Source organism: Hippoglossus stenolepis, chromosome 11 (assembly GCF_022539355.2).
Source record: "Hippoglossus stenolepis isolate QCI-W04-F060 chromosome 11, HSTE1.2, whole genome shotgun sequence".
Classification (NCBI taxonomy): Eukaryota; Metazoa; Chordata; class Actinopteri; order Pleuronectiformes; family Pleuronectidae; genus Hippoglossus; species Hippoglossus stenolepis.
The window spans coordinates 17,310,656-17,338,005 of record NC_061493.1 but is presented as its reverse complement, the minus strand read 5'-3'; the positions used below and the strand labels follow the sequence as shown (position 1 = coordinate 17,338,005).

Below are 27,350 nucleotides of genomic sequence, written 5' to 3'. Positions count from 1 at the left end.
TACAGATGAACTGTGTCAAGACGGCTAAACTGGCTGATTTATAGAAATGTTTATTAATGTGCATTGTCCCTGTAACTTTTGAACCGAATAAATCTAACAGTCGAACAGTTTGAATTTCTTAACCGTAGAAATTTGCTTTGCCAAACAAAGCGTACCTGATTGGGGAACTGTGTCATCCACTATCTCTGTCTGTCTCCAACTTTTCCTCATTGACTTTTATAGCTTTATCTGATTTGCCAATGGACACAAAAAAGAATCTTCTCACACTCACTGGTGCAGATTCCCACAGATAAAATCTGCATGCAATTAAGCACAAAAATGTAATGTATTTGAGATAGAGTTTTTATACAAGTTGTGACCTGCAGTTCGTTTCTTTTAACTTATCTAGACACAGTCTGGATGTAATGTGGATGCAGATGCTCATGAAGCCGGGTCAGAGAGAGTGAAAACAGACAGCGAGAGAAAAAGACTGATTAGGGTAGAGATAATAATCAGAGTGAGGAGTCATGCAATGAAATAATCTGTTTGTTGCCTCGGATTCTGAAACAGCGACACGTGAGATTCACACAGATGACTTCATCACCTCTGCAATCAACATGACACATTGCAGCAGGCCAGCGGAGAACTGGCTGATGTCCTTATCTGTCTTCAGCGGAAGGGATGAGGTTGATTACTGCCCTGTGCGGCGGCTCCATCACCAAAACCTCTGTGTTTGTGTTGATTGCTGATGTAGTGATGTCATTTGTTTTAATCTCATCTGCATTTTCTGGCCGTCTGAGACCATGAAAGGCAAGATTCTCTCCGTCGCCGCTGCTTCCTCTCCCGTCTTGTTTTTGTCTTCCTGTCTCTCTCTGTATATTTCGGCCTGTTTCTATGACTCACAGTCCCTCAGTTTGACTGTGTGCACCTAACGTTGAGAGAGCGTTAAGCTGGAGGGTCATCAGGAGATCTGAAAGGGCACAAGTCTGACCTTTACACAGCTTAAAGGGAATGAAAGAAATTAAGTCCATTCTCACTTTGCAGGAAGCAAAACTGCACCGACTAGAAATTAACCAGGATTTTCTACTTTGTCTTCCCATGTCTCCTGCTCTTAATTATCTTTAAGATTGACGTGTTGGTCGTGCCAAGAGTGAGATGAGAGATTTTTGTTTTAATTAAGAGATTTTCGACCTTGCAGCACCTCTATTAGCGCAGTAATAAACATGTTACGGTAGAAATATAAAAATGAAGTGGTCTGATAGCCTAAATTATTTATTAGTCATAAAACAGTTAAAGACAGTGGAAACCGCCCCTTAATTTCACATCCACACCACATTTTAATGGGTTTTAATCTTTTAAGCCTCGTACCTCAATCAAGTTTGGTTTTTTTCTAGTTTTTGCATAATCCTGCTGAAAAATACACCAACAAGCAAACAGACAGGTGAAAACAAGCTCTTTGGGGGAGGTTAATGTACTGCTTTCAGTTTTTATGCTGAGCTAAGCTAACAATCCGAGGCTTCATATTCAGACATGAGCGTGATATGAATCTTCTTATCTAACTCCTGCCAGGAGAAATAATAAGCACATTGTTTTGAAACTATTCCCTGACTGAGGGCAGTGTTGTAACCGGTGCTGTGCGTACGCAGTAAATCAGGGACATTGCGTCACCGTTTAAAATCAATATTTCATCTATAGTTACTCAGATATTCTCAAAGTGAGCGAAACATCCTTTCACACTGTCTGACAACATAACTACCTGCAGTTTGTTTCTGCTTGTACACAACATACTTCAGGCATTTGTCAGTCAGGGAAATCTGAAGTGACACTGAAATTCCTTTGATGCCTTTTCTTCTTCATGATTCAATCCGAGAAACATGGAAACTGTGGCAGTTTGAGTGAAGCAAGACTTCAAAAGTGAAGTTCTGTGGGTTCAAACATGACTTTGTCATGTTTGTAATAAAGAAACCCCCCAAAGGCTGTGTGGGCTTAGGGAGAAGAAGAACTCCCCCATGAGGCAAGACGAGGAAACACAAGGCAGGTTTATCAATGGGTGATGGATGAATAGATAGACGGATTGATATAGACACAAGATAGAAGCCTATTATTTTGAAAATACACCATCTTCCTCATACTTTCTTTAAAACGGCCATTTTATTTTTCAAACCAACAACCTGGATTCTTCTTTCTTCTTTTCTCAGGTGTCCTCAGGTCTTCATCTCTCCACTATGGCTCAGGCAGTTCAGAAACTAGTGGCTAAGGCTCCTACTTTAGTCTGCATTACCGCCACCTTCTGGACTGGAGTGGAGAGCAGTAGATTGGCAGTAGACAACAACAACAATTTTTAACAATTCAATCATTTTCTTAAGTCCTGTCTTTCTTAAATAGATCATTAGAAGATGGTGTATATTCTTTGATGTCTCTCTTCATCTCTTAATTATTTCTCTTTTTAATGTTTTGGGGTTTTGTACAAATGTCTTCCTGTGTCGTTTTAAATCCCAATAATCTTGTCATGTTTTGTGATTGTATACGTTAATGTGGTTTTTACTTTTTGCTTTGCTTAGTGGTACCTGTATGTCCTTTGTTGTTCATTATTGCCTTCCACTAGGTGCGCAACTGACATAGCAGCAGCGATTTTAACCACAGACCAATAATGCTACTACTAATAATAAGAATAATTCAATCTGAAGAGAACAGTTCATTATTAGAGCCATTTGTGAAATAGTTAAGAAGATTTTCTGTAGTGCTTGATTTGTTTATAATAATAATAAACTTTATTTATCTATCCCTTTTTAAAAAGAGAGTTTACAAAGTTCTTTGACAGCAAAGCAAGAAAAGTAAATATAAGATTAGCAGGAGGCAATGTGACAAGGAGGCCAGAAAAACATGTCATTTTTGTCTTTTGTTTATTCTATGTATTGTGTTATAAATAGCTTTTATTGTTATCTCAGTTTTTCAAATCAGTTTCATGGTTTCTCATTGTCTGCGTTTTGGTTTGATTGGTCTATTCTTGGCTCATCAGTCATTTGTGAAGCACTTGACAGGTGCTATACAGATAAAGTTTGATTGACTAAAAGATTCTGGAAATATTAAAGAAAAGCTTTGTGCTAGGATGTCAAAAGTTATGATAACAAAAACTTCATACACAAAAAAAGACTTGAATCTGACCTTGATGCATGATGACATAAACGTGTGTGCATATATAATCATAGTGTATCTTTCTCTAACTGGAATTTATAATTGTTCATGAACAGGAACTTCTCTTTACTCTAAAGTGAATCTTCCATGTTCCTTTCTCATATCTTATTTAAATATAAACCATCACGACTCGGACTTGTTATACTTTCATTGGAAGAGTTTTCCGCACTGAAAGTGTTTTTATTTCTTTTACAGGACGCCTTGAGGAATGATCTCGTGACCACAGAGATACTGATGTGGTTCTACATCGGAGAGCGCATTGGCAAAGGAGGCATTATTGGATATGAGGTCTGAATATTAAACTGTCCTTTCTTCCTCTGCACTTCTCATCATCCCATTCTCAACTACCTGCCCTAAATAGAAATAAACTGATTTATATATTTAAAAGACCATTTTGTGATCAAAAAACTTTATTTTTATTCACAAAAGCCAAAAAGTACATCTACCTGAAGTAAAATATATACATTTGAAGGGGGGTTTTGGAAATTACATGCACATCTATAAGACAGTTAGGGTTCATTAACATATCTTAGATTACATTTTTGTATAAAGCTGAATAAAAATGTACTATGTAAAGATGGACATCTCCTCTTGCTCTCGACTCTCTGACATTGCATTCACAACATTTCCCAAGTATCTGCAGAAGGTTTGCCTCACGTCCTCTGGCTCCTCCTCCAGGTTGGAGTGAATAAGTGACAGCCTGCTCAGATGTGAGGCTGCATCAAAAAGAAAGAATGTTAGTGGAGAAATGGTAATAACTCAAACAGCTCTGGTCTGAGAAGCCCGCAGCACAATCACCTAAAGGCAGGCGTTCGTCTTCTACTCCGCTGCCGGGTTTGTGGTGAGCTATGAGCAGGCACTGATTGTCCAGCAAACCCTGAGAGGAGATGAACATCGAATACCACGTCTCAATTTCTTTGAGGTGGCTCGGAACGTCAGGATTAAAAACGATCACCACGCCACTGGAGTCTTTCATGAGCGCAGGCCAGCAGGACTCAAATCTGGATATAGGATTAAAGAAAAGAGGACAAAGGCGTGTTTCAACTCACACTGCTTTAAGTATTTTTATTATTATTATTCCACAGAGAGGCAGATAGGGTACTAAACAACCGGTGTTACGACCTCAAAAGCTCGATCACCTCAAGTCTTTAGACGGGTGTGTGGGATATTTAATAGATTTAAAGTAGTAATATGTCTTTTTAAAAAAGCACAAGATGGGATAGTCTAAAATCTAAACTTGTCAGTGATGTTTAACTCACTTGAAATCTCCAGAGCAGTCCCAGAGCTCCACCTCACATGTCTTGTTGTCACCACTGCCTTCAGGTTGTGATTCAAATTCCAGTATCCTGTGAAAACATTTAAATGTTTGTGTAACATGAGCAAGTCGCACCCTCTCATCACGTCAAGCCCAACAAGACGGGTTACAGCTAATAATCTAATTTACAAAATTTGAAAAACTCCCTTAAAACATATATTTGTATGTGCATCTTTTTGCTGATTTATACACATGGACAAAACTGTCTGTACCAGGTGTAAGAGGCAAGAAGGTTGAAACAGTTTGTACCTGACTCCCTGAGTAGGTCTGTATTCACCCCCCACATTTTCTGCTGTGTCCGAGAGAAAATTTGCAAGAACTGTTTTCCCACTCTGAAAGACATACACAGAGCATTACAAGAGAGAAGAACAATCAATAATCATATTAGCTGTGTGCTGGTAAAAAGGTCAAGGACTAGTTTTACTTCAGTTAACATTTGATTCTGAGACTGCTGAACACCCCATAGCAAAGCAACACACAATTTTACTTAAGTCGTAAGTTTTCTCCAAGTGCCAAAGCAATGAGGCGGAACGGTTTCTTTAAGTGTAATAATAATAAAACTTTGTAAGCAGAATTTTAGTGATGCAGCTGGTTGAGGTGTAGCTCATTTAAACTACTGTAAATACTACAAGGTAATATGTGTTGTAAAAGTCCAAAGTTAAATATCTACATCGGAAATGTAGCGGAAATATAGATTAAAGCCGAGAAGAGTTGAAATCTTTGAATGCAAGCTTAAAAGTGTTTTGCCTAACATTCGAATAACTATAGATATTATTGTATTGCATCTAGGTTTTACGTTGTATTCACTTTTATCTGTCTGTTAATATCATTAGTGTGTGTTTTTTGTCTTTTTGATTCTATGTATTTGTTTTCATTGTTATCACAGTTTGATGGTTTCTGCATTTTGGTTTGTTTTGTCTCTTCTTGGCTCATCGTTCCGTTGTGAGGCACTTTGAGCCGCACTAACCTGTATGACAGGTGCTATACAAATAAAGTCTAATTGACTAAAAGATAATGGCTTCAAGAGAAGAACTGATCAAATAAAGTAAAGCAGTAAATATTTAGTTACCTCCCCCAGCTGCCTGCTTCTTTGTGAACATAAACACACGTGAAGCCAGTAACCACAGAAGACCTCCCACAGGATGGGGAGGTTTCAATGAGCATCGGGCTGAAGATGCCCTTTAAGCTAACGTAACATGTGCTAAACACAAAACAAAGCTACACAACAGTTCTACTCTTTAGTAACCAACACAACAGACTACATAACAAAGCCAGAAAGACGTTCACTCACCTCACTGGGACCAATAAAGAGTATTTTAGCTTTGAACATTTCCAGGAGCTTAGCATTAGCCGCCCAGCTAAGTTTGACTGCAGGCAAGCTGTGCACGCAAAACAAGTTAAATCACAACCCGTCACTTTTAGCTGAGCTCTTATCTAAAACAATACTGTTGCGTATTTCTCGGAGAATCGCGCAGTTAAGTCATAAATTACGAATAATCTTCGTAACTTGATGTAACCAGAGGATCGTCCTCCTCCAGGGGAAATCAACTTCCTCTTCGTTTCTATGGTTTCAACCAGCCTCTTCGTTTTCTCTCTGCCCATTGGCTGCTCGTCAGTGAAATCAAATTAACTCCCGCCTACTTTGTGCCCAAGGAACGAATCAGTAGCCCGCTCACAAGGAAGTGACGCAATGTGGTGCTTGAGCTAACCAATCCGGTTCGAGCTCCTGAGAGGAGGCGGGCTCTCCAGTCCGGAGCAGCGTTTTGTTCACAACCAACACAGAGCGAAGCTGGAAGTAGGTGATGTTTACTTATTCACTGGAATCGGTTTATGATCGATTACTGGGGTTTATGTCCAATAATCGAAGTGTTGCTGATTGGCTGCTGTCTGTAGTGTAGCAGGAGCGTCAGCAGCCGCTTGAGCTCTTCCTGTCTGTCGCTAAGGACTCAGCTGAGAGAGCTTGCTTGACGACACCGTCTTTCATGATATCATGCTAACAGGGCTAAAGGGATTGAGCTAAGTTTGAAAAGTCATAAAGGTTGAACTTACTCACTGTAAACTACTGTGTGTCTGTGTGTTGTGTCAGTGGTGAGAGGTATGTCCCCAGAGGATAAACCCCAAAGTCCCCCCTCTGGTTTCAGCTTCACCACAGAGGGCGTCACTTCCTCTGTTGTGATCATCCACATGATCACAAGAGGACAGCTCTTAACTGTTCTCTGTGTGAGAACTAATGTTGCCTTCATGTTGTTGTGTCAGTATTGATAGGTATGTCCCCAGAGGATGAACCCCAAAACCCCCTGGTTTCAGCTCTACCACAGCAGACCTCTTTCCGAGTTGTGATGATACAGATCGCTCTTAACTCTTCTCCTCTGTTTAAAAAAAGGCTGTTGTCTGTGTGTCAATAGTGGGAGGTACTGTATGTCCCCAGAGGATGAACCCCAAAACCCCTCCATTGTTCCAGCTCCACCCCAGCGGGCCTAACTCTTGAGTTGTGATCCACATCACTCTTAACAGTTCTCCTCTGTGTGAAAACTAATGTTGCCTTTATGTTGTTGTGTCAGTAGTGAGAGGGATGTCTCCAGAGGATGAACCCCAAAGTCCTGCCCGTGTCTTCGGCTCTACGGCAGAGGACCTCACAGCGAGTTGTGCGGAGCCAGATCGCTCTCAGGAGCTGGGGAGAAGAAGCAAGGCACGCAGCTGTCTCCAGACCAGACCCCCAGAGGATGACATCAGCTGGTGAGGTCCTTTGATGCAAGGACATTTAAATAACTAGATCCTAATCTGTCGGGCTAAACGTCCACTCCCCCGCCGCCTGAGTGATTTAGAGCATTTTCTCATCTTAAAGTTTTTCATCTTCCTGTTTTTCATTTAGTCGTGGAGCCTCTGCCAGTGGAACGAGCCCCTTCCTGAAAACACTGATGGACGCGGAAGCAGCTGCCAACTCTGCAGCCGTTCAACTCGTGTCTTTCAAAGATGCGATGGAGGATGAGTTTTCTGTACGTTTACTGCAGCTTGGCATCAAACGGGTTCAAACACGGGGGCCTCCATGTGGGGACACCAGAATAATATTATATTCATGACCCAATGGTGTAACTTCTGTTGTTATTTCTCTCTCAATTAAGGATTCAAGAAGGTCCGCCACGGACAAGCGGCGAGCTGCGAGGCAGAGAGGACTCCTGCTGGAGAAGTTGGTGGATTTCAGACGAATTAATAAATCGGTTCGACAGAAACTGAAGAAGCTGCAGGAAGCAGAGGTTTGTTACGACACCTTTTACACTAAATATTTCTCAGGGCGGTGACTCATTTGTTGCTCTTTACAACTGTAGTTGGTTAAGTGCACATCAGAAAATGAAAATTGCGCTAAAACAAGTTTTTTATTTAATTTTTTCAACTTTTGTTGTTTACAGGTTGATCGAATTGACGCCAACCAACACATTGAGATGTTAACGAAGAGGATAACACAGGCTGAAAGTGATAATGAGGTGTGTTTCATTATATTATTACTTTAAAGGGAAGAACTGTAAGTGGCAGTAAATTAAGCTTCGTGCTTTGGTTATTGTAGTTTTGTCTGTGAAATGTGTTTCTCTGTGAGCTGTGCACTGGTGTATGGAGGGTTCAGTTGGTAACAGCAGATAAAACTAGAAGTTACTTACATCCAATCAAACCAAACCAAATTGCACAAACTCTTAGATATTAGTCCTCTAAAGATGCATCAAGATCCATGAATTCAATCTGCAGGGAAATGTTAAAGTAAATGATCCATCTCTTTGTTTGAATCTACACCACAGGGTTTTTTCTTGGCCCATGTTTTCATGAATTTCTATTCAGTAGATTTTGTGTAAACCTGCTGACAAACAAACAGACAGGGGTGTAAACATAACCTCCCTCTGTAGTAGTAAATAATGTCAATGGCTGGTTTACCACACAGCCATATTGGTTGATTTTATAGCTGAAACTCATGACATAAGTGCATCTATTGTAGAGATTGACCGCACAGTTTTGTGATTTTCTTCCTGAAGCGTTTAAACAGCGATCTGACTGAGACAGAACGAAGATTCGTGGAGTTGATGGATCTGCGGAGAGAAGAGCAGGTGGGTGTAGAGGAGTATCGATGTCCCTTCAGACTGATCAAATAACTGCATTTGAAAGCATCTGTCCACGCTGTTGTTCTCAGGAGAACGTGAAGACTGCCGCTCACGTGACAAAGTCCGTGGAGGCGACTCAGGCTCACCTGCAGGAGCAGCTACGCACCAAGGAAGCTGAGAACAATCGTCTGACTGCACAGCTGCGGGTATGAACAGCTCAGTGCTTTATCAGCCAAAGTTTCTCCAGACAAATGGGTTTTAAGAACATGTGTGACAGTCTACATCTTTGTGGTGTCTTCTAGACTCTGGAAAGAACCCGGACTGAGCAGAAGATGGAGATTAAAGATCTGAGAGGATCCGTCGCCGCTTTGAATGAGAAGGCAGCGAAGGACAAAGAATCTCTAAAGAAAGCCACACGAGCACAGAAACTGAGAGCCCAGAGATTTGAAGCTGCTGTAGATAAATGTTATGCACAGCTAAAGGAAAAGGTTTGAATTCAAGATATAATTTTTTTTAATTTCTCTTTCCAATCCATGGGCCTATTGTTCAACGTCAATGTTCTTATTCGTTGTTGGACTAAAGGATGCTCAGCTGGTCGATGCCCGTCTGGAAAGAGACTCCAGGAGACGGCAGAAGGAGCAGCAGACGGATGAGAAAGACAAGCTCCAGGCTCATGTAGAGCTATTGAAGAGGTTGGCTTTTTCCTCTTGTTACACACTCCTCCTCTTGTAGAACGCAGTGGAAATCAATACATGCATGTGCCAACTAACAGCTTTCACCGATGAATGTTGAATGCGCATCTCCGTTAAAGTCAAATCACGGAGTTGACAGCGAGGCTGCAGGAGGAGAGGGATGAGCTGACCGCGGCTCATGAAACCGTGATGCAACGTGTTGAAAAGCTCTGCGCTGAAAACGGAGACCTCCGCGTCAATAATGCAGCACTTGAGGTACAAACAGCTCGCACATGAGCCAAAGGCAAAAAACATGAATAAAAATGTGGTCCAGAATTGTTGCTAAACAGACATTTGACACAAGCATTAAAGTCAGTTGTCAAATAGTCCAACTTTAATGTTGTTCACTAAAGTGATTTTGGTGTTCTTGTGATCACAGGCATCAGTTTCTCGGTTGGAGCAGCAGCTGAATGATTGTGAGTCGACTCTGGTGGAGGAGAAGGTTGAGTCGCAGGAGAGGAAACATCAAGCTGAACAGTTTCAATATCAGGTGACCATTTGCTAAGTTATATTTTTTAAGAACTCTATTTTGTCTTTACTTTATTTATGTTGACCAACTTTAAAGGATTGAACAACTTCACACACACGTTTGAAAGCAAAATAGTAATTAAATCATTTTTAATGAAATTAAAAAGTATCATGCTTATTATGCTTAAATAAAAAGGCATATTAATTCCGGTTTGATTTTATAATGAATGCAAATCATGCCTTAACAGAAATTGAGGAGTGTTTTTAGGTGTTTATGATCCACAGTTGGTCATTTAAAGAAAAACCATCGGACATCTGGCCAGTGAACACAAAGCGACTGTAGTTTTAAACCTACAAACGATTTTGCCCTTTTCCCAAACAACAAACTAATCTCTTTATCTTTTCTAAAACTGGTCTATATATATATTTTTTTTTTCTAGGTCGCAGAACTTCAAGTTGAGCTCGATGAAATGAGGATAAAATATAAAAATATTTTAAGAGAGACGGAGAAGACAAGGGATGGGAAAGAAACAGAAGTTGACAGGGTGAGTCTCTTCTGCCTCTACACGTGTTCCCCTATATTATCTGAAATGTTTAAACTCTTCTAGCAAGCACTAATCCTTATGGCTACCAGTTGGTTCATTTAACAATATGGAATATTTTAGGGGATTATTTTCTTTGAATTTACACAGACATTTTCCGGAGTCTGCCTTTCACATATAAAGAACGCAGCAGGAGATTGTGCGGGTCAAACAAGAAAATGTATGAATATGTCGGAATATTCAGGCGAGGGGGGGCGTCTGGGAAGAGCAGCAGAAATCTGCAGAAATCACGTGTTTTTGTTTACAGCAGATCGACACCGGCCTTATCACCAAATGCTCTTGAATCTCTCTGTCTTTCCAAGTTGACGTCTCGGTCAGTGTCTTCAGACATTCTCCTGCTGTATTCTCACATGGTCTCACTCTGTCATTTTCCAGATAGGGGCCGGGTAGGAAAAGTTTTGGAGCAACTGACTCAGACATTTTCAGTCTCACACACGGCCGCTCTCAAAAATTTCAGGAAAATGTTCAGTGCATGTCTGAAAGCAGCTTGGGTATAATCAGCATGAATAACATATTATATGCATCTGTGAGTAGTCAGGGTTTTTACTGTGAGAGGTTTGATTAGCCTTTTTATTTTGTCTACTCCCAACGCTCCAATCCCTTCCACCACCTCCCTCCTCCGGGGCCCCAGGTGAGGCAGCAGCTCCAGGCCCGTGTGGACGAGCTGAAGCGTTACCCTGAGTTACTGAGTACAGCCGAGCAGAGTCTGTTTGAGAGCCAGGAGAACCTGCGAAGCTCAGAGGGGAAGTGCTCAGAAAAGTCAGAGTCCGTTAGCCAACTGCAGGTTAAGGTGTGCAACGCGAGCTGTGGTGGTCCCACAGTGAAAAACCCCAGTCACCTTGCCTACATCCGACCACTAGGCAGTAGTAAAACCTCCCGTGTCTGTCGGTGTATCTTGTTTTCTGGTGGTGCTGTGAGTTTTGATTATTGGGATGAATGAAAACACATCTCTGATTGCACTGGAAACATTTAGTGTGTAGCAGTTTGTAACTACAGACCAGTTTGTGTTTTTTCAATCCCCATCATCAGCAGTGTTGAACTGGTATTTTGAAAAAGTGTGTTTGCAAGTTTGTGTTTGTTTTTGAACCGTCACTTTATCCAGTTTTGCATGTGATTTTCTTTTTTCTTGTAACCAATGCAAATGATACCAAAATAGCTACTCTGAAATTTGCATCTACAGATGGGGGGTCAGACTAAATTGCTGAGATCATCGGTGGAGATGAAAGAATCCATTCATGAGGCCAACGTAAAACTACAAGAGAGAATTAATTCTGTTCAAAAGTAAGACGAACCTTTATGTCCAACAGATTAAAATACAGAAATTGCTTCAGCGTTATCTTTATTAAAGTGTTGTATTCCATGTGTGTGTGTGTTTGCAGGCAGATGGAGAGGCTGCAGCAGGAGAACCTGGAGCTCGTACGGAGGCTGGCAGATCAGGAGGAAACTCTGAGCTACAGCAACCGGCAGCTGGGTCAGCGCTCGACGGAGAGTCAGGCCCTCAGTCGGCAGCTGGAGGCCGCATTATCAGATGTTCAACAACAGGTGCAGCTCACACACAGTCTCACTGGCACCATGTATTATTAAGAAAGCCGACAAAGCATCAAGTGCTTTATTATTCTTATCTGTCGGTATCTTGTGTGTCTACCAGATTGTTTCAAAATGTCGTCAGCTGACCAGGTGGTTTTTATCATTGTCAACAGGGCAGGTGCAGCTGAACAGTCAAAACAAAACATTGTTGAAGAGCATCTACAACAATGCAAATGTTCAGATTTAAGTGTTTGACAGAATCTTACCTTAGTTTTAAACTTTAAAGAAATGTATAAAGCGTATAATCAAGTCTGATTCCCTTTATCCAATAATTGAAAGTTTTGTCACATTTCCAGGTCCAAAAAGTAAAAGACCAGACTGTTTCCCGAGAGGAGAGTCTTCAGACTAAAATCCTGCAGCTGGAAGCAGAGAAGAGCAAAAGAGACAAAGAGCTGAGTCTTCTTCGCCAGAGAAAACTGACTGTGAGTGTTGTTCCAATTTCTTATAACATATAACACAATTGAATGTGGTGGTGTGATCTGATTGATTGTTTTGTATTTTCTCTCTCTGACTGTTTAGGCAGAGCGACAGTTTGATGTGCGGCTGAAGGACCTGCAGCTCAGCCTCGACCAATCAGAGAGCCACAAACAAAGCATTCAGAACTACGTCGACTTCCTGAAAAACTCCTATAAGACCATGTTTGATGAGGGACTGCAGACTTCTACTTTTACATCATCATATTTTCTAAAATAATTCAGGGCTCATAGTTTGACATTTTATTGTCTGTATTTATTTACGGATTTACTGTAAAATTTTATTTTTGAGGTTTTATTACCTCAAATAAGTAAAAACTACTGAACCAATTTCCATGAAACTTGGATGTCAGGTAAGAGCCAATAATATCTTGGTATGGATCCGAATCAGAGGGCGAAACCAGGAATATTTTTTTCCCTTTGTCTTTAATATTGCAAGATTTTCAACATTTCCATTGATTTCTCAGGGAATAATTAATGTATCTTAAAGACAAAATAGTCAGACATGTTCAGGGGACTGATATTTATGAGTTTGATAATAATATCAATAACATCCAAATAAAATCTGGATCTAGTGAACGTAAATGTTCGAGGAATGCACACTACTATGTGCCCTTCTAGTTTGAATCACTTTTAGAGGAAGTAAAAAGTTATTTATTTTATTGCTCTGGCTTTTCTTTAGATAACTACTTCTTTATTTAACTGATGATCTGTGGCTGTTTTGTTTTTTTTATCTCCCATGTCAGAGAAATCTGCTGCTGTTATGAGAGTTTTGTTTTATCTCATGTCCCAAGAAACTACAGAACATTTTCACTTGTGTATGCAAATCTTGGGCTTTGAGTTCTCGGTGCTACTGTCTCTTACTCCTGTACCTTAAGGAGCCAGTTGCACTAATGAAGTTAAAGACTTAACCAAAGCTTTACACTTGTCTCAGATTGTCTGTTTCAATGTTTCTTACTGACTTGTGTGAAGTTATTGAAAGTGTCCACAAACCCCATTCATTTGTTGGCAGTTGCCTAGTTGTTACAGCACAAGGTTGGATGAGTGTGCATCGATAACAGATCTTTGGTTTGTTGTAAGAGCCTTAAGAAATCCGCACATCGGTTTTGACAGAAAGTTAATTTGCCAACAATTTTGACTTTTGAAGAATTGCTAAAGTCATTTATCTCACAAAGTGTTTCCAGCTTTACAAATGTTGGGATTTACTGCTGGTCTGTCCTATTATGTATTACTTGGTTACCTTTGGGTTTAGACTGTTAATGAGATAAAACAAGTAATTTTTAGTTACTGAATGATTTCCTCAATTTCCACAACCTGAGATTTCTCAGATGACATCTAATAAATACATATGTAAGGTGTTTCCAGCCGGTAGAGGCAAAGTGCCACTAGGTGGAACTGTTTAGTTAATCATCTTTTCTCCCCTATATAAGAATCTTATTTACATACACACAAGGTTCAGTGTCTGACATTATGTCTATTCTAGTGCAACTGGCTCCCAATAAGATATCTTTGCATTTTTTAAGTCGACATCTAACAATGGTTAATCAATACAATTTGTGCTATAAGAACAAATGTGTAGCTGCATATGCCCCAACCAAGTTTACATGTGGTAGAATAAAGCACATTTAACATGGTGCTTGAATGTGAATATACTTCCAGCTTTACTCCCATTGAATATTGTGTATTTGAACACTCTGATTTTGAGCCATGACACAGAAAATGCTCTTTTTACCGCCTCCCTGCTTGAGCATCATCTTGTATCCGTAGCAGCAGCAATAATAATAATAAGGAAGGTGTGATGTGTATTGAACGTGTCTATGTTGTTGTTTCTCACTTGCACTGAGATTAATTATTTAGAAAATCTATTAATTAACTGTCAGAAGTGAAGCTTGTGCCTTTAGGGCCTCAAAGATAATCACTGAGATTCAACACTGGAATATTTCCAAACCTCTGATGCTGGTTTGCGTTCATGCTTTTGTAATAGAAGTTGTTATATTACTGAGGCTCAGGGGCACAGAATCTGCTGCAGCACGATTTTGCCTAAAAGCCGAACAGGATCTTGTCGCTGCTTGATTTGTGGTCCCACACTGTGTCTATGGCAATAAACCACCAGGTCCAGACCGCTGTGAGGCCCTGCTGTGTCTCTGCAGCGGACGATTTCCCCCGGGTGAGCAGTGCTCCTCTCAAGTTCTCAAAGACAAAGCTCTATTGTGTTCTCTGTCAAGGGATGGAACCATTTCATCTGCGTGTGCGTCAGTAACCCTGTTTCCCCCCCTTCGCCCTTGTTCTCAGTCTTCTGGTTCTTGCCCGTTTACGCAACTTGTTGATCATACATTGGGAATTTGCTTTCTCTGCTTTTTTTTAAATTGGAAAATAAACTTACATCTGACATCTGGCAGTTTGGTTGGTCTCAGCATGAACGACACACCCTGAAGCTCATTTGCTCATTAGTATCAAATGAGTCAGATGACCCATTTATCTTTTGTGTTTTTTTAATCTATTCTGCAGAACTAATTATCAAAAACGAACAGAGGCTTCACTGTTGTATGAGTTCAAATTATTTCCTGAAGCTCAAATACAGTAACACGTTCAGATACTTGCTGTATACAGTAAATTACTCCTGGATATTTGCAACTTTTTTACTTTCTTTAAACTGCCTTTTAACAATTCCCTTATTTCTGATGATTATATGACTATTTTATGAAGCACTTGGTTAATTTGAATTTTGCAAAGTGCTCTATAAATAAAGATTATTATTATTATTAGAATGAGCAATTTGCAGTTAATCACACTGATGTTTGAAAGATATCTAATTTCCGATTTAGGACCATGCATGCAGGATTATCCATTTTACACATATTAAACATATAGAAGAGTTCACATTATTTTCTGCCATAACTTCCTTCACCAAACAAAAGGCGGCAGCTCGCTCACAGCATCTGTCCCACAGCAGGAAAACCACTCTGAGGTTTACGTAACAGTCATTGGCCGAACTCCCCAGTGACATGGAGACATGTAGGTCTCTGCAGAAGTGGGTCGGACATATGCAGCTGACACAGTACAGCTCATTTCCTAATGACAACTGTAATAAAAGACCAACTAAGAAGTTCCAGTTCCAGCTGAAGTACGTTTTTACTTTTCTCTATAATATAAAATAATTGACTGTATTGGGCTTCCTTGTGTTTATTTGTGAAAAACTGAGTCATCGAAGTTATTCAGTCTTTTACATATAATACAGTTTTCCTGATCTTAGGTCATATTTCAACATTTTAAACACACAAGCAAATGCGGAGAAAATTATGCCAAACTAATATTACTGTACTGCACTGTGATTAAATATAGGAATGCATTAAGTAAAGTATGAAAAATCAAAGTGTCATAAATAAAATGAAAAAGTTCAGTTTATCAACATAAAACAAAGTAACATTATGTTATTTAAAAGCTGCCATAGTATTTACATCATTTCACGCAACATGTTGAATGTCCTGTCGGGGGGGCTCGAACATGTTTGTCAATAAAATAAAAGTGAAGAAAGAAACGAATAAGAAGAATATAAATACAACGCTTCACAAGGAAGCAAATCGAAAGGCTCCAGTGTTATGAAGCAGAATAATGAACAACATCGTTCATTAAATTCATCCTGTCAGGTATTCATCTGTCAGTCAATACTTAAAGCAACACTATGTCACTTTGACTGAGCAACAGCGCCCTCTGTAGACACACGTGTGGTGCTTCTATTGGGCACCATATCTGAGCGAGTCACTGGTTTTCGTGTGGAGATAAAAAATGAAGCTCTGACTGAACAGAAACACAACTGAACGGTGTATATTACCCATAATCCCTGGTTCCCTGAACCAGAAGAGTTGCTGCTGTAACAATTACACCAAACTCTGTTTAAAATTTGTCATAGTTTAAAAGTTTCCTCGCTGAATAATGGAGTTTTTTAATGGCTTTTTAAATGATCCAAAGTTTGGCATTACTTACTAAAATTGCTGGGTCTAATTTTGTCAAATTACATCACACTCACTCACCAAAGTTACAGAGCAAGAACAGATGTTCAGGGTGTGGAGTGGGAATGGAAGCGGCACCATTATCCCTGCTCCAAATCAGTGAACCATCCAACTAGTTTAGAGGCTGCTGGGTAAAAAAGTTGCATAGTGTTGCTTTAATGGATGTTATAATGTTAAAATCTTAATGTATATCATTAAAAAGTCTGTGGCGGGCAGGTGTCTTTTCGTCACTGCTGGCGGAGCAGTTACACTTGCAAGACTGGATCATCGTCACCATTCTGCTGAAGGTTTCTCCATTTTGGCATCTGAAGCTCACGGGTATCGTCTGAGTCCGGTGCGGCCGGCAGCATCTCAGCCCCTCTGAGCACGACCCGCAGTATCTGGGCTGGAACTTTTTTAGGCTATGGCAACCTGCGTGGGACAGTTTTACAGGGCGGCCGGCCTTTTCCATGTGGTTGCACCTCTGACCTTTCTGTTAGAAGAAAGGGTGAAGATTTAGTTTTTTCGCAAAAGAATGCTAACTGTGCTGTAGCATGTAATGAAATAATCAAGCTATAAAAACTTGATATAAAATATTTGGGGTGTACCTTCAATCTGACGGAGGTCCTTTGGTTGCGCGGGCGAACTTTACAGATGCGAGTCTCTTCCATGAGTTTGCACTGAGGATTGTTGTTGGTCAGCCTGGTGGACACTCTGGTGCCACTGGATTTGGAGCAGGCGGACCAGGCTGTGGTGTGAGACACACACTTGAATCCTCTGGCAGAGATGTGGCTCACTGGGTGACTCCTGAACGCTGATCAGTGGAAAATGCAAACATTTGAGATGACACAACACACAATTTGATGAAATTGTAAAAGATAATCACATAATGGCATTTGCATATATCCACATATGTAATTTCACACGTTTCCTTGGCTTCTTCTTAAAGCCTTCATCAATCACTCACCAGCTGTAAGCCCAGATTCTCCTCTCCACACAGGCGCCAGGTCATACTGGTTGGTTAAGTCGTTTTCAGACGTTCTGTATTTGCTGCCCTTCCTTCTGTGCTTCTTTCTCAGAGAAATCTCTGGCTTTGCTTCCTCGGGGCAGACTAGCTGTTCACAGCACCGTCCCAGCACCTTGACCCTGTCGGGTTTGGCACAACCCAGTTTGGGCAGCATGAGCTCACGAGGGCACAGAGAGACACATCCGACAGCGCCGTCCATGCAAGTGCACTGGTGTTTGCAGTTCAGACGGAAGATCTCTCCATTCTGGTGAATCTTGTTGTTGTACTCGCAAGTTCTTCCATCTGATTTAGCTGTTTGACAGAAACAGGAGTAGAGAGTCTTGAAATAATACGTTTAAATTGAGTGAATCGATTGAAAGAAACATTGAAAAAGAGAACAGACCTCGACAGATGCCTTTAGCAGAATCATATCCACCTCCGAAGTTGCACTCCAGTCCCTTCGTGTGGTCGCATGGCTGCGAGGTGCTGCAGTCTTCAAAAAGCTGCCGAACACAAGCCCTACAGCATCCACAACCGTCCAGCATGAGACTGACTCCGGGTGCACATGTGGGGACTTCAAGGGGACAATGACAGTCCTTTGGGCACGAGGCCGACACCTGAGGTGAGACACAAACATTTCCAATCAAGAGTTTTGCCCCTGAAAGCGACCATCAGCCCAAAACACAACAGATGAATGAACAGTGATTATTTCCTCACCAGTGTCATGCAGAGGATCCCGACAAAGATTTTCCACATCATCACAAGTTGAAGTTGTCTCTCACGAGTGAATAACCTTTCTGTCTATTTATTCTAATACCAGACCTGACGGCGAGTTGAAGAGTGCTGGCTCTTCCCATCTCCTTTTATACGCTCGGAAGAAGTGTCCTGAAACATATGATCGGAATTCTTCTCCCAGCGTCCTCCCATAAGCCCAAAAGAAGCCGCTCCTCCTCCTCCTCCTCCTCCTCTCATTCAGTGAGCCAAGAACCACCCTGTCTGATTTCCATTCTGCCCGGGGTCGCCCTCCAATTCACCCATTTTCATATCTGTTCTATTATCCTAAAGGAAGCTCTTCCTACAATGAAGCAAACAAGTGTGTGTGTGTGTGTGTGTGTGTGTGTGTGTGTGTGTGTGTGTGTGTGTGTGTGTGTGTGTGTGTGTGTGTGTGTGTGTGTGTGTGTGTGTGTGTGTGTGTGTATTTTCGGAGGCTGATCCTGACATCCATATTAGGGAGTAAAACAATATGTCTGACGGCCCAAATCTGATATATGATGATATGGTCCCTAAGATGTGGTTATCAATCCTTCATGACAATAGAATATAATTGAGGCTTGATATTTTACAGTTTAACTATACACTTAATTTCAAATAACCATAATTAAAAAGAAAACACAAATACAACCAAATATATAGAACTTGAATTGAAAAGATAAATATAAATCCGTTTATGTAAAATATTTTCATCAATATGCATCTTTTACCTTTGGTTATTTTTTTGACTCAAAATCTTGATATTACAATATAATAAAAGAATAAATTGGCAGCATAAATGCTAATATAGAATTGTGCGTTTTATTAATTCAGTCTTGGTTAAAATCCATTTTAAAAAAAAATTCTGCTTTATATGTTGGGTTAAAAGCCTTTTCTGTTTATTTAGCTGTTTTTATGTTGGGTTCTTTTGTATAGAAACAATGTGTTTGTCTTTCTTCTCCTCCATGCTTTTTTTATATGAAAGATATTTTAACCTTGGAGGACTTCTGGAGGTACAGTAGTACTAACTGGTTTTGTTAAGGCCAAAAAAGAAAAAAGAAAAAGTGAGAATAACATTAAAACCTGAAATATTTCATCATCAGCCTCTATACACGTGAGAGCAGCCCCACACAGGACTCAACATCGGGGCACCACAAGTTCTGATATAAATATTGAAGAGAAGCTACATATTTCTATGACCAATTGTATTTCTATCTCAGACGAAACCGTGTTTAGACTGCCGCCCCTTGTCTTGGCCGAGCGTTTGTGTTTTTTCTAACTTTGCGTGCATGCAAATTCACAGAATCCTTTAGGGTGTGCGTGGATCAGAGTTTGCTCGGATTTAATATTGAATGTCTCGGTATCCTTTGTTTGTTCTGAATGAGAAACATGCACACACAGAAACAAGAAAGCAAAAAGAAAACTTGAGCGACGCCTGCGGCAACATTCCTCACAGGATGAACATTGCAGGTCTCTTTGAAACAGCTGCCAGGATAAAAAAGCATCTTCTTTTATCCACATCAAAGAACAATGAAAACTATCAGGGAAAGAAAAGAAAAAAATGTTCCTTTCATTACAACCTGTGTGAACAAGAGGCCGACCAGGGAACACTGGCACATGCCCCTTCTTATCTAACTGAGGTTCCAGAGCCAGTTTGAGTCAGAGCCAGCTCAGGCAGATGAGGAGCGAACATGCGTGAGCTCGGTGCATCCACTGATTCCTGGAAATCACTGACTGTTGTGTTGTGGGACTGGAAACTTTTCCCTCCTGTGATATAAAGAATTTGCAGAACCGTAGATGACAGAACATGGAGCTGGAGGACCTGGAAAGGATTTCATGTTAAGCACTCAACTCCCACAGAGCAGCATGTGAATGTGTCTTCAAATTATATTAATGTTAATGTTAATATAAGGATAAAAAGGGTTTGCTTTGGCATGGTAGAAGTTTACCAAACTAGGATTTTAAGGTGAGCTATTGGGCGCTAACAGGTGATTAGCAGGTGCTAGCAGGTTAGCTAGCAGGCATCCACATGCAGGCACTTACAAAAATGAAATGCCAGTGTCAGATTCTATATGTTTGAGCTTTCAGAAAACTTGGAGACGTGATGTGATCCAATGAATGAATTTCTGATATGGCAAGTCAGGAAGCTGTGTGCTAAGTTTAGCATAAAAACTAGAAGCTAGCAAACAGCAAGATCTCTCTGATAATTTTACGATCTGGAAAGTTGGACCAGTAAAAAAGAAAAAAATTTGGCAAAAATGTTATCACAAATCTGTGTAAAAACATGATTCCACAGGCTCAGCAAACCTAAAATAGCTAGCCAGCATGGAAAATGCTATCGGCTAGCTCTATTCAGTCAAAGGTGTTCCCTGGGCTTCTTTCTGCACTGGCCTTTTAAGGTTGAACTGTTTTTTATAGACTAAAGATTAAGGGCAGGGGGAGACAGTATGTTCGCTAATTTCATAAATTAAAAAAAGTGTCAACAAAATGAAAGTCACATAGATTAAATTTGCCCACTGAAGGCATCTTTCTGGGAAGTTTTAAATGCTGCATCTTGCAAGTAATTGTTCCTGTTTGATGTTTTGCCAAGAAACAGTTACATCATTTAGGCCAAAAACCACAACAATTGTTTCTACTTTGTAGATTAAACAACGAAACAGCTTTGAGTTGAAGAAGTGGTGGCTAATAGTGGTATAAACCATATAACTCTTGGAAAGAAAACAAATGTATAATGTTTCAAATAAGAATGAAACATTAATGAATTAAAAGACCACATTTGACGTGTTTTCTTTCATCTTGCTGCCAAGTTCCTGTGGTCATCCATTGCAACTGTAAAGCTGGATTTACTTATTTTATAAGAGACGTTATGCAACATCAAATTACCCATCCTGGAGATTATCCCATCAGGAAGACAAGGCCTTTGTTGTCTTTGTTATCCCCTTATACTCGATACTGTGAGCCATCCTACTGTAATTACATTAGTCCACATGTAGTTGTAGTTAATTGCATGGCCCTTGAAATTGAAGATGACATTTAATGGGATGTGGAGACGGTGGGTGGGCAGATGGTCGAGATGATGACCAGTTGGAGAAAAGAAGAAAAACATGTCAACAGGTAATTTTGTGATTATGTAAAGATTCATGCTAAAATACAAATGCAAAAAAAAAGAGAGAAACAAAATATGGGATTCAAATTATGACTCCGAACCTCGGCTCTGTTACTCAGTGTAAAACCACAGTGGCTCTGAGAGAAGCTTGTTCTGGTTGTTATGTAGGAGCAGGTCATACTCTGTGGCACAGACGGGGAAGTCTGTAGGAGCCGTCCAGATATGATTACAAATCCAGTTCATTACGTCATTTCTATAAATGATTCCCTTTGTCCGTCTTCCGTTCCCTGCAGAGCCCACTCCCGAGTCAGAACATTGTGTTTGTGTGAAAATCTCACCGCTGATTCGACATTTTTTCCAGGCTTCTGCTCTCTACTGTTCGACTCGAATGAAGTGAATTACCATGTAGCCTTTCCTGGATATTGTTAGTTTCTGCGGACGCTTTGTAGCCATTTACCAAAAATGTTTCTCTTATGTAGAGAGGCTGATGTACGCACGGCCTGACCTTTTAACACCTGACATTTAAAGGGCATCGCTTCTGTTGTAATTCTCCCCCAGAAATTGCTGGGATGCATCAGCAGTCACGTAGATATCGGAGCCTGTATTTCCCCCTCTCTTTCAAACCATTATCATTACGCAGAAATAAACCCTTGAGGGCCAAATAGACGGACATGTGTCTGATTCAAAGTAAGTAAGGATAGCTCTCTGCTCGAAGATGGTGTTTTCCGGATACACAGTGCATATTACATTGCAGAACATGACAAAACAAGCCAGACAACAATCTCCTCAGGGAGCAACTGTCCTCAAACAGATCTGGGTGTATCATGATCAGAGGGAAGAGAAAATCTTGTTTTGAAATTTGACAATTTACTGGATTGTGACTTGTGCTCTGACATTGTTTACAGAAACTACTAACTGTGTGACAGCTGCTTTCCTTCTAATATCGAATGCCAGCACACGCCATGACCTTCCAGCTTCATTTGTAGATCAATAAACACGGTGAACCACACAAATCAATGTTGAGCCGTGACTGGTGAGTCAAAACCAGGAACTAGAAAAGCCCATTTAGGCTGATAATGATGTGTTATCTGACCAATAGCAATGCAGAGATAATTTCGAACAGCACTAGAATATATTTATAAAACATGCCCATGTTGATAAAATATTATAAATTACTCTTTAAAACTTTGAGGTACTTGTAGTTGCAGTTGCTAGTTACTATTTTGCAGATGAAGATTTAACAAACCAAGTGTTTTTAACTTGTCTCTGTTGTGCTTTGGTTCTTATTCATTGTGTTTTGGCTATAATTGTGTTGCTTGTGAACTTGTTTACTAGTATGTTTACCAGGGTTCTGAGAGCTCCATACAACATGTCAAATGAACTGTGTGCAGAGTAGGTTCAGCAGCGCCACAATAAGTTGAGATCAATGAACAGTCTTTACTTGGTATTCTTTATTCAACTATTTTTCTTTTCTTTTCTTTTCTGAATTATACTATGTTGACTTTTGTATTAGTTATTTAATATTTTAAGTAAAGTCATTTGAACTCCATTGCTGCGATACAGTTGCTAACATACAATATATGATATCAACTGTGTGAGGAGACCCAGCAGCGCCACCTAGTGGAGCTCATCAGAATATCACTTCACCTGGATAAGAAACACGTGAAATCAACGACCACCGTCTCTACTTGTCCACTACTTTTTATTCTTTATTCAACTATTTGTATTTTCTTTATGAATGCTTCTTCTCTGTGTTGTGTTATGTTGTTTTAACAATTTGTCATCTTATATCTTAAATAAAGTTTTTTGAATTCCCTTCCTTTTCAAATGTGCAAGATGAATACACGTGTTTTGTCTTGCTCAGCAGCGCCACCCAGTGGAGCTTATCAGAACAGCACTCCACCTGTATCAGAAACACTTTATGGCACTTTGAATCAATGAGCACGAGTCCAGACGATGAAAGTTGTGTATCCGTGTCCTGTTGTGTTAAACGTGGGTTTTTACATTTTAAAACATTGTCATTAAATAAAGAGAAACTGTTTCTACTTCTCCTCTCGCGCTGACGTAAAAAAAAAAAAAAAAATCTTCCGGACACAATCAGGAAGTCCGGGCACTGTTTTTATTTCCTGTGGCTTCTAGAAACAGAAAACCTGAATGGACAGTGGGCTCGACGTCTTCAAACGACACAGAATCATGAACCGAACCGATTAACGAGCGTAATTAGTTCATCGATGTGTTTCGGCTCATTATTTGCGGCTGATAAACGCATTCACGTCGTCGTTCGTTACCCGGAACACCTGGATTTGCAGTTTGCGTGAGAGAGGGATGGATGTTCCTCAGATCACTGAAGATGAGATGGCAGAGATTAAAAAAGACGTGAGTAGGAAGAGTCAGTGTGTGTGTGTGTGTGTGTGTGTGTTTAATGAGGTTTTATCAGTGTATGATCACGCTTAGCTCAACCTCGGCCTGTGTAAGGAGGAAATGAACCACCGTGTGTGTGTGCGTGCGCGTGCGCGCGTGTGCGCACACGAAAGAAGAACTAGACCCCACACTGTTTTAATCCAACACATCAAGATGGGTTGAATGATCTTTTCACATTTTGGTTCATAATATAACAAAAAAAATTATCAAACACAAGTTGCGGTTCGGTGCCTTGCTCAAGGACACTCCAGCCTGCGGACAGGAGGAGCTGGGGTTTGAACCAACAACCTTCTGGTTACTGGACCACCCATTCTACTGTATCTTCTGATCGTTAGTCACATCCAATCCTTTTAGAAATACAGCACAAGATGGTGAATATCCCTTGTAAATGTACCAGTAGATGGAAGCAGGTGTTAGTGGCCACCAGTGGATGTTAGGGACATAACTTCAATTGTGTACCTTCAAGTGTTTTGGCCCTGTGATCAACGATACAGGCCGAACTTGAGGGTACGCTGAGGCTAAAGGTAAATCAGACTAACTACTGGCTTCTATGGCAGTACTATGAAAGCCAGATCAGACATCATTACCTCTGTCTTTTTGAACCTGTATGTACTTATACGAATCATTTATGCCTTAGACGGGGAATCAAGATTTTTGGAGTCAAATATAATTTTAATATTTAAAAATAAAATAACCCTAACCCGAATTTTGCTATAATTAAAATATTAACATTAATTAGGAATGAGATTCGATTTGGATAATTGAAGAAGATTGATAGCCCTAACTACCTAAAACGTACTTTGACTATTTAGTTTGGTCCATCACCCATCCACTAACATGGAGGAGGCAGGGTTTATTACCTACACTGCAGCCAGCCTCCGGGGGATCAAGATGCTCTGACTACTGTTTTGGGGAGCCATCATGTCGTCTTTCAAACAATGTAGATTTTGGTAGATTGATGGTCTCCTCTTGATTCACAGAGAAGAGAGAGACGGCAGAGTTGACGCAGTTGCTGGGTAGAGATGTGAATTTAGAGGAGAGGTGGACCTCTCTATAATCTCAACCACTAAACCAGCAGCTGGGTTACACAAAAACTACACAACTCCCTGTACAAAGCTCAGATAAATGGCTCAACAGGCTCATCTGCAAGTTTGGGTATCTGAAATAACCCAGCATTTCTCTGTGGTTTGGTTCCCTGCTCGCTTTGTTCTCCTTCTCCCTCTCCTGCTGTGGATTTGCTAGGTGCTGACCAGACTGCGGCACTACCTCTGTGACAAGATCAGGGCCGAGCGCCACGTCGACTACCTGCGCTCTCGTAGGATCCTGACACGGGATGATGCAGAGGAAATCAGCTGCAGGTCCACGCAGACCAAGAGGACGGCCATGTTGTTGGACCACCTGGCCGACAACCCCCGGGGCCTGGACGCCTTGATAGATTCCATTCGGGAATTGCGCTCACAAAACTTTATCGTCACCAGGATCACGGACGAGGTGCAAAAGGCCAAAAATGAGAAGATCGAGTCTCTCAGGGGTGAGTAAGCCACATCATGATGAAATCTGTTCGGTATTTTAAAATCTATTCCATATTCTTGATGGTTTGATTCAAATTTCCTCCCCACCTCTCCTCTCTTTATCCATCACGCCACAGCAGGTGCTTCCAGTTCTTCATCTGACAGCAACCTTTGCACTCCAAGCTCGACCAGCGACCCCCCCACAACATTTTCAAACAACTCCACCATGCTTTTCCACCCAGACGGAGAACGAAGCACTTCCTCCTCAGACGTAGTCGGCTCACTCACCCTGCCGTCGTTACAGAGAGGTGGAGACTTGTCCTCTGTGGCTGTTGCTAGCATCGCCGTAGCGTCCTCCACTACCTCCTCCAGCCTCCCGAGGCCGGGAGACCCCGGAGCTCCTCCGCTGCCTGATGAGGGGATTGTCGAGTCCCCCTCCAACATAGACGTCGCAGGGTCGGGGTGCACCAGCAGTGGCGGGGACCCGAACTTCCAGCCACTGCGGTCGCGCTCGCTGACTCCGACGTCACACCCAAAAATGTTTTAATCTCACACCTCAATTAGACAGTTCACATGGGACAAACTGGCACAGACCACAATTACTCAACTCAACTCGTACACAAACACATCCTTTTGGTGTCGCTCTTGCTTGTGATTAGGGACTTTGTGAGAAATGGCTGCCCATAGAATATTTAACATGATAGCACTAAAGTGATCAGCTTTTTGGATAGAAATTAAAGATATTTTGTCTCTGGGGACGGGGTCGTGTTGCCAATTTGTATCCTTAGTATTGGGATGAGGCCAAAATAATACCTTAGTTTTAAGTATATACATATACAGTACATGTCTTTCTACTTCAATCCTTTTATGAAACCTAAGAAGTTTAATGTGCAAGAACTGTTCCTAAGTAAATACAGTTTAAATTGGAAGAAAATATTTATGTATTGAGTATGAGTACATGCATTTAATGCAAGTTTTCAGTGATTCTTGGTTTTCTATACTCATTTAAGACAAAAGTAGAGGTACTATGATCTGTTTTTCAATACCACATGTTTAAAAAAAAAACAATCTGTTAATGTCACTTTGAGAGTATCCAAAGGTACAGAAGCAGATCTACATTTAGAATTAGGAGGAAGTCAGTAAATGTATGAATACCACACTGCATTTTTAACTCTTTTGCATAGAACTGCAACCAGTGAATATAACTAAGTATTCCTTCAAAGAAAAGTAATCAATGAAAATTAGTGCTCAACATAACAGGACCTTTATTTATTTTTATCATGGTATCGAAAGTGGTGTAATAATTTTTATACTTGCTTTGTATCCAAGTCTCAAAAAACTAAAACGAAACATCAATTTCGCTGAACAATTGGGGAAGAGCAATCAGGCGATGAAGGTCTGAATTTGTTATTCTACGTCCTATAATATATTTCTTATTGCAAGTTGGATAGTGTGCTGTAGCTTTTTCACAAGTTTAGGGTCCAAAATAAGACAGTAACCAAAATGTATTGCGGTTCAGCTGCCACCCTGACTCATCCATCTCCCATTAAAGATGTGATTTCTTTCTAAACTCTATATTGTGAAGAATCGGCTGCTAGTTTATCTGTAGTGAGAGAAAATATGTCACATACACTGGATTGACTACTTGAGCATATACTATACGTCTGTGTTATAGGATCTTATACCAGAGCCGTGCAGCTTGAAGTGTTTTCTACTTGTTTCGATGCAGCATTAAGTCAAGAAAAAGTCATTTAGAATTTGTATCACTACAGAAAATATGGTTAAATACACACGGTGTACTGCTTTTTAATTTGTTCAGTTGTCTTGTACAATGTATACTAAAGGTTTTCTGTATGAGTTCTACTTCTCTTTTGTCCTTTATTGGTGGCTGTGTGGTATTGTAGAAAATAACTAACACATTTTATCTTGGCTCATTTCATAAAGCGAGAAACATTTTATCGAGGTGACATTAAGAAATCGGTCAAAATGATCTCTCAAACTTTTCGTAGCTCTTGATGAATGTTTAAAAACTGCAGTAGCACTGAGTAGAGCGCACGCCTTCGCCAACGCCCAAAAGTCCTTTTAAATTCTATTATGCTGTACAAGATTTCACACACTCGTAGAAAGTAGTT

The 27,350-nt window shown here is 40.6% G+C and overlaps 4 protein-coding genes across 7 annotated transcripts; 2 read left to right on the top strand and 2 right to left on the bottom strand.

Annotated features, from left to right (window-relative positions):
* Positions 1-3,566: 3,566 nt before the first annotated feature.
* Positions 3,567-6,063, bottom strand: ift22 (intraflagellar transport 22 homolog (Chlamydomonas)). The gene is made up of 5 exons (XM_035170597.1): positions 5,781-6,063; positions 4,739-4,821; positions 4,434-4,520; positions 3,973-4,175; positions 3,567-3,890 (listed from the first exon to the last, which is right to left on the bottom strand). The coding sequence occupies exons 1-5, from the start codon at positions 5,817-5,819 to the stop codon at positions 3,742-3,744; spliced, it is 561 nt and encodes a 186-aa protein (XP_035026488.1). The 5' UTR covers positions 5,820-6,063; the 3' UTR covers positions 3,567-3,741.
* Positions 6,064-6,216: 153 nt separating this feature from the next.
* Positions 6,217-14,240, top strand: LOC118118401 (outer dense fiber protein 2). Of its 3 annotated transcripts, none has more exons than XM_035171598.1 (17): positions 6,217-6,284; positions 7,051-7,225; positions 7,362-7,485; positions 7,612-7,743; positions 7,897-7,971; positions 8,509-8,580; positions 8,664-8,780; positions 8,877-9,062; positions 9,157-9,266; positions 9,386-9,521; positions 9,685-9,795; positions 10,214-10,318; positions 11,007-11,165; positions 11,556-11,656; positions 11,755-11,917; positions 12,259-12,384; positions 12,482-14,240. In XM_035171598.1, the coding sequence occupies exons 2-17, from the start codon at positions 7,062-7,064 to the stop codon at positions 12,653-12,655; spliced, it is 2,055 nt and encodes a 684-aa protein (XP_035027489.1). In that variant the 5' UTR covers positions 6,217-6,284; positions 7,051-7,061; the 3' UTR covers positions 12,656-14,240. The 3 variants fall into 3 exon arrangements, with proteins under 3 accessions (XP_035027489.1, XP_035027490.1, XP_035027491.1); XM_035171599.1 differs by having other exon boundaries at positions 6,229-6,288; XM_035171600.1 differs by having other exon boundaries at positions 6,231-6,288; positions 7,054-7,225.
* Positions 14,241-15,602: 1,362 nt separating this feature from the next.
* Positions 15,603-18,310, bottom strand: LOC118117227 (CCN family member 1). Its single transcript, XM_035169295.1, has 5 exons — positions 18,148-18,310; positions 17,834-18,047; positions 17,392-17,742; positions 17,033-17,238; positions 15,603-16,917 (listed from the first exon to the last, which is right to left on the bottom strand). The coding sequence occupies exons 1-5, from the start codon at positions 18,187-18,189 to the stop codon at positions 16,627-16,629; spliced, it is 1,104 nt and encodes a 367-aa protein (XP_035025186.1). The 5' UTR covers positions 18,190-18,310; the 3' UTR covers positions 15,603-16,626.
* Positions 18,311-23,363: 5,053 nt separating this feature from the next.
* bcl10 (BCL10 immune signaling adaptor) lies at positions 23,364-27,081 on the top strand. Of its 2 annotated transcripts, none has more exons than XM_035171328.1 (3): positions 23,364-23,662; positions 24,950-25,238; positions 25,359-27,081. In XM_035171328.1, the coding sequence occupies exons 1-3, from the start codon at positions 23,612-23,614 to the stop codon at positions 25,763-25,765; spliced, it is 747 nt and encodes a 248-aa protein (XP_035027219.1). In that variant the 5' UTR covers positions 23,364-23,611; the 3' UTR covers positions 25,766-27,081. The 2 variants fall into 2 exon arrangements, with proteins under 2 accessions (XP_035027219.1, XP_035027218.1); XM_035171327.1 differs by having other exon boundaries at positions 23,366-23,662; positions 25,356-27,081.
* Positions 27,082-27,350: the final 269 nt, after the last annotated feature.

Bases quoted from the DNA above. Each gene is read 5' to 3' on its own strand.
- ift22 (XM_035170597.1), bottom strand. From the start codon at position 5,819: ATGTTCAAAGCTAAAATACTCTTTATTGGTCCCAGTGAG. The intron at 4,521-4,738 runs GTACAAACTGTT...ATGTTTTCACAG, and splicing joins AGACCTACTCAGGGAGTCAG to GATACTGGAATTTGAATCAC. The intron at 4,176-4,433 runs GTGAGTTAAACA...TCCTATATCCAG, and splicing joins GACTGCTCTGGAGATTTCAA to ATTTGAGTCCTGCTGGCCTG.
- bcl10 (XM_035171327.1), top strand. From the start codon at position 23,612: ATGGATGTTCCTCAGATCACTGAAGATGAGATGGCAGAGATTAAAAAA. The intron at 23,663-24,949 runs GTGAGTAGGAAG...TGGATTTGCTAG, and splicing joins TGGCAGAGATTAAAAAAGAC to GTGCTGACCAGACTGCGGCA. The intron at 25,239-25,355 runs GTGAGTAAGCCA...ATCACGCCACAG, and splicing joins GAAGATCGAGTCTCTCAGGG to CAGGTGCTTCCAGTTCTTCA.
- LOC118118401 (XM_035171598.1), top strand. From the start codon at position 7,062: ATGTCTCCAGAGGATGAACCCCAAAGTCCTGCCCGTGTCTTCGGCTCT. The intron at 9,522-9,684 runs GTACAAACAGCT...TTGTGATCACAG, and splicing joins TCAATAATGCAGCACTTGAG to GCATCAGTTTCTCGGTTGGA. The intron at 11,657-11,754 runs GTAAGACGAACC...GTGTGTTTGCAG, and splicing joins AGAATTAATTCTGTTCAAAA to GCAGATGGAGAGGCTGCAGC.
- LOC118117227 (XM_035169295.1), bottom strand. From the start codon at position 18,189: ATGATGTGGAAAATCTTTGTCGGGATCCTCTGCATGACACTG. The intron at 18,048-18,147 runs GTGAGGAAATAA...GTCTCACCTCAG, and splicing joins GGATCCTCTGCATGACACTG to GTGTCGGCCTCGTGCCCAAA. The intron at 16,918-17,032 runs GTACACCCCAAA...TTCTTCTAACAG, and splicing joins GGACCTCCGTCAGATTGAAG to AAAGGTCAGAGGTGCAACCA.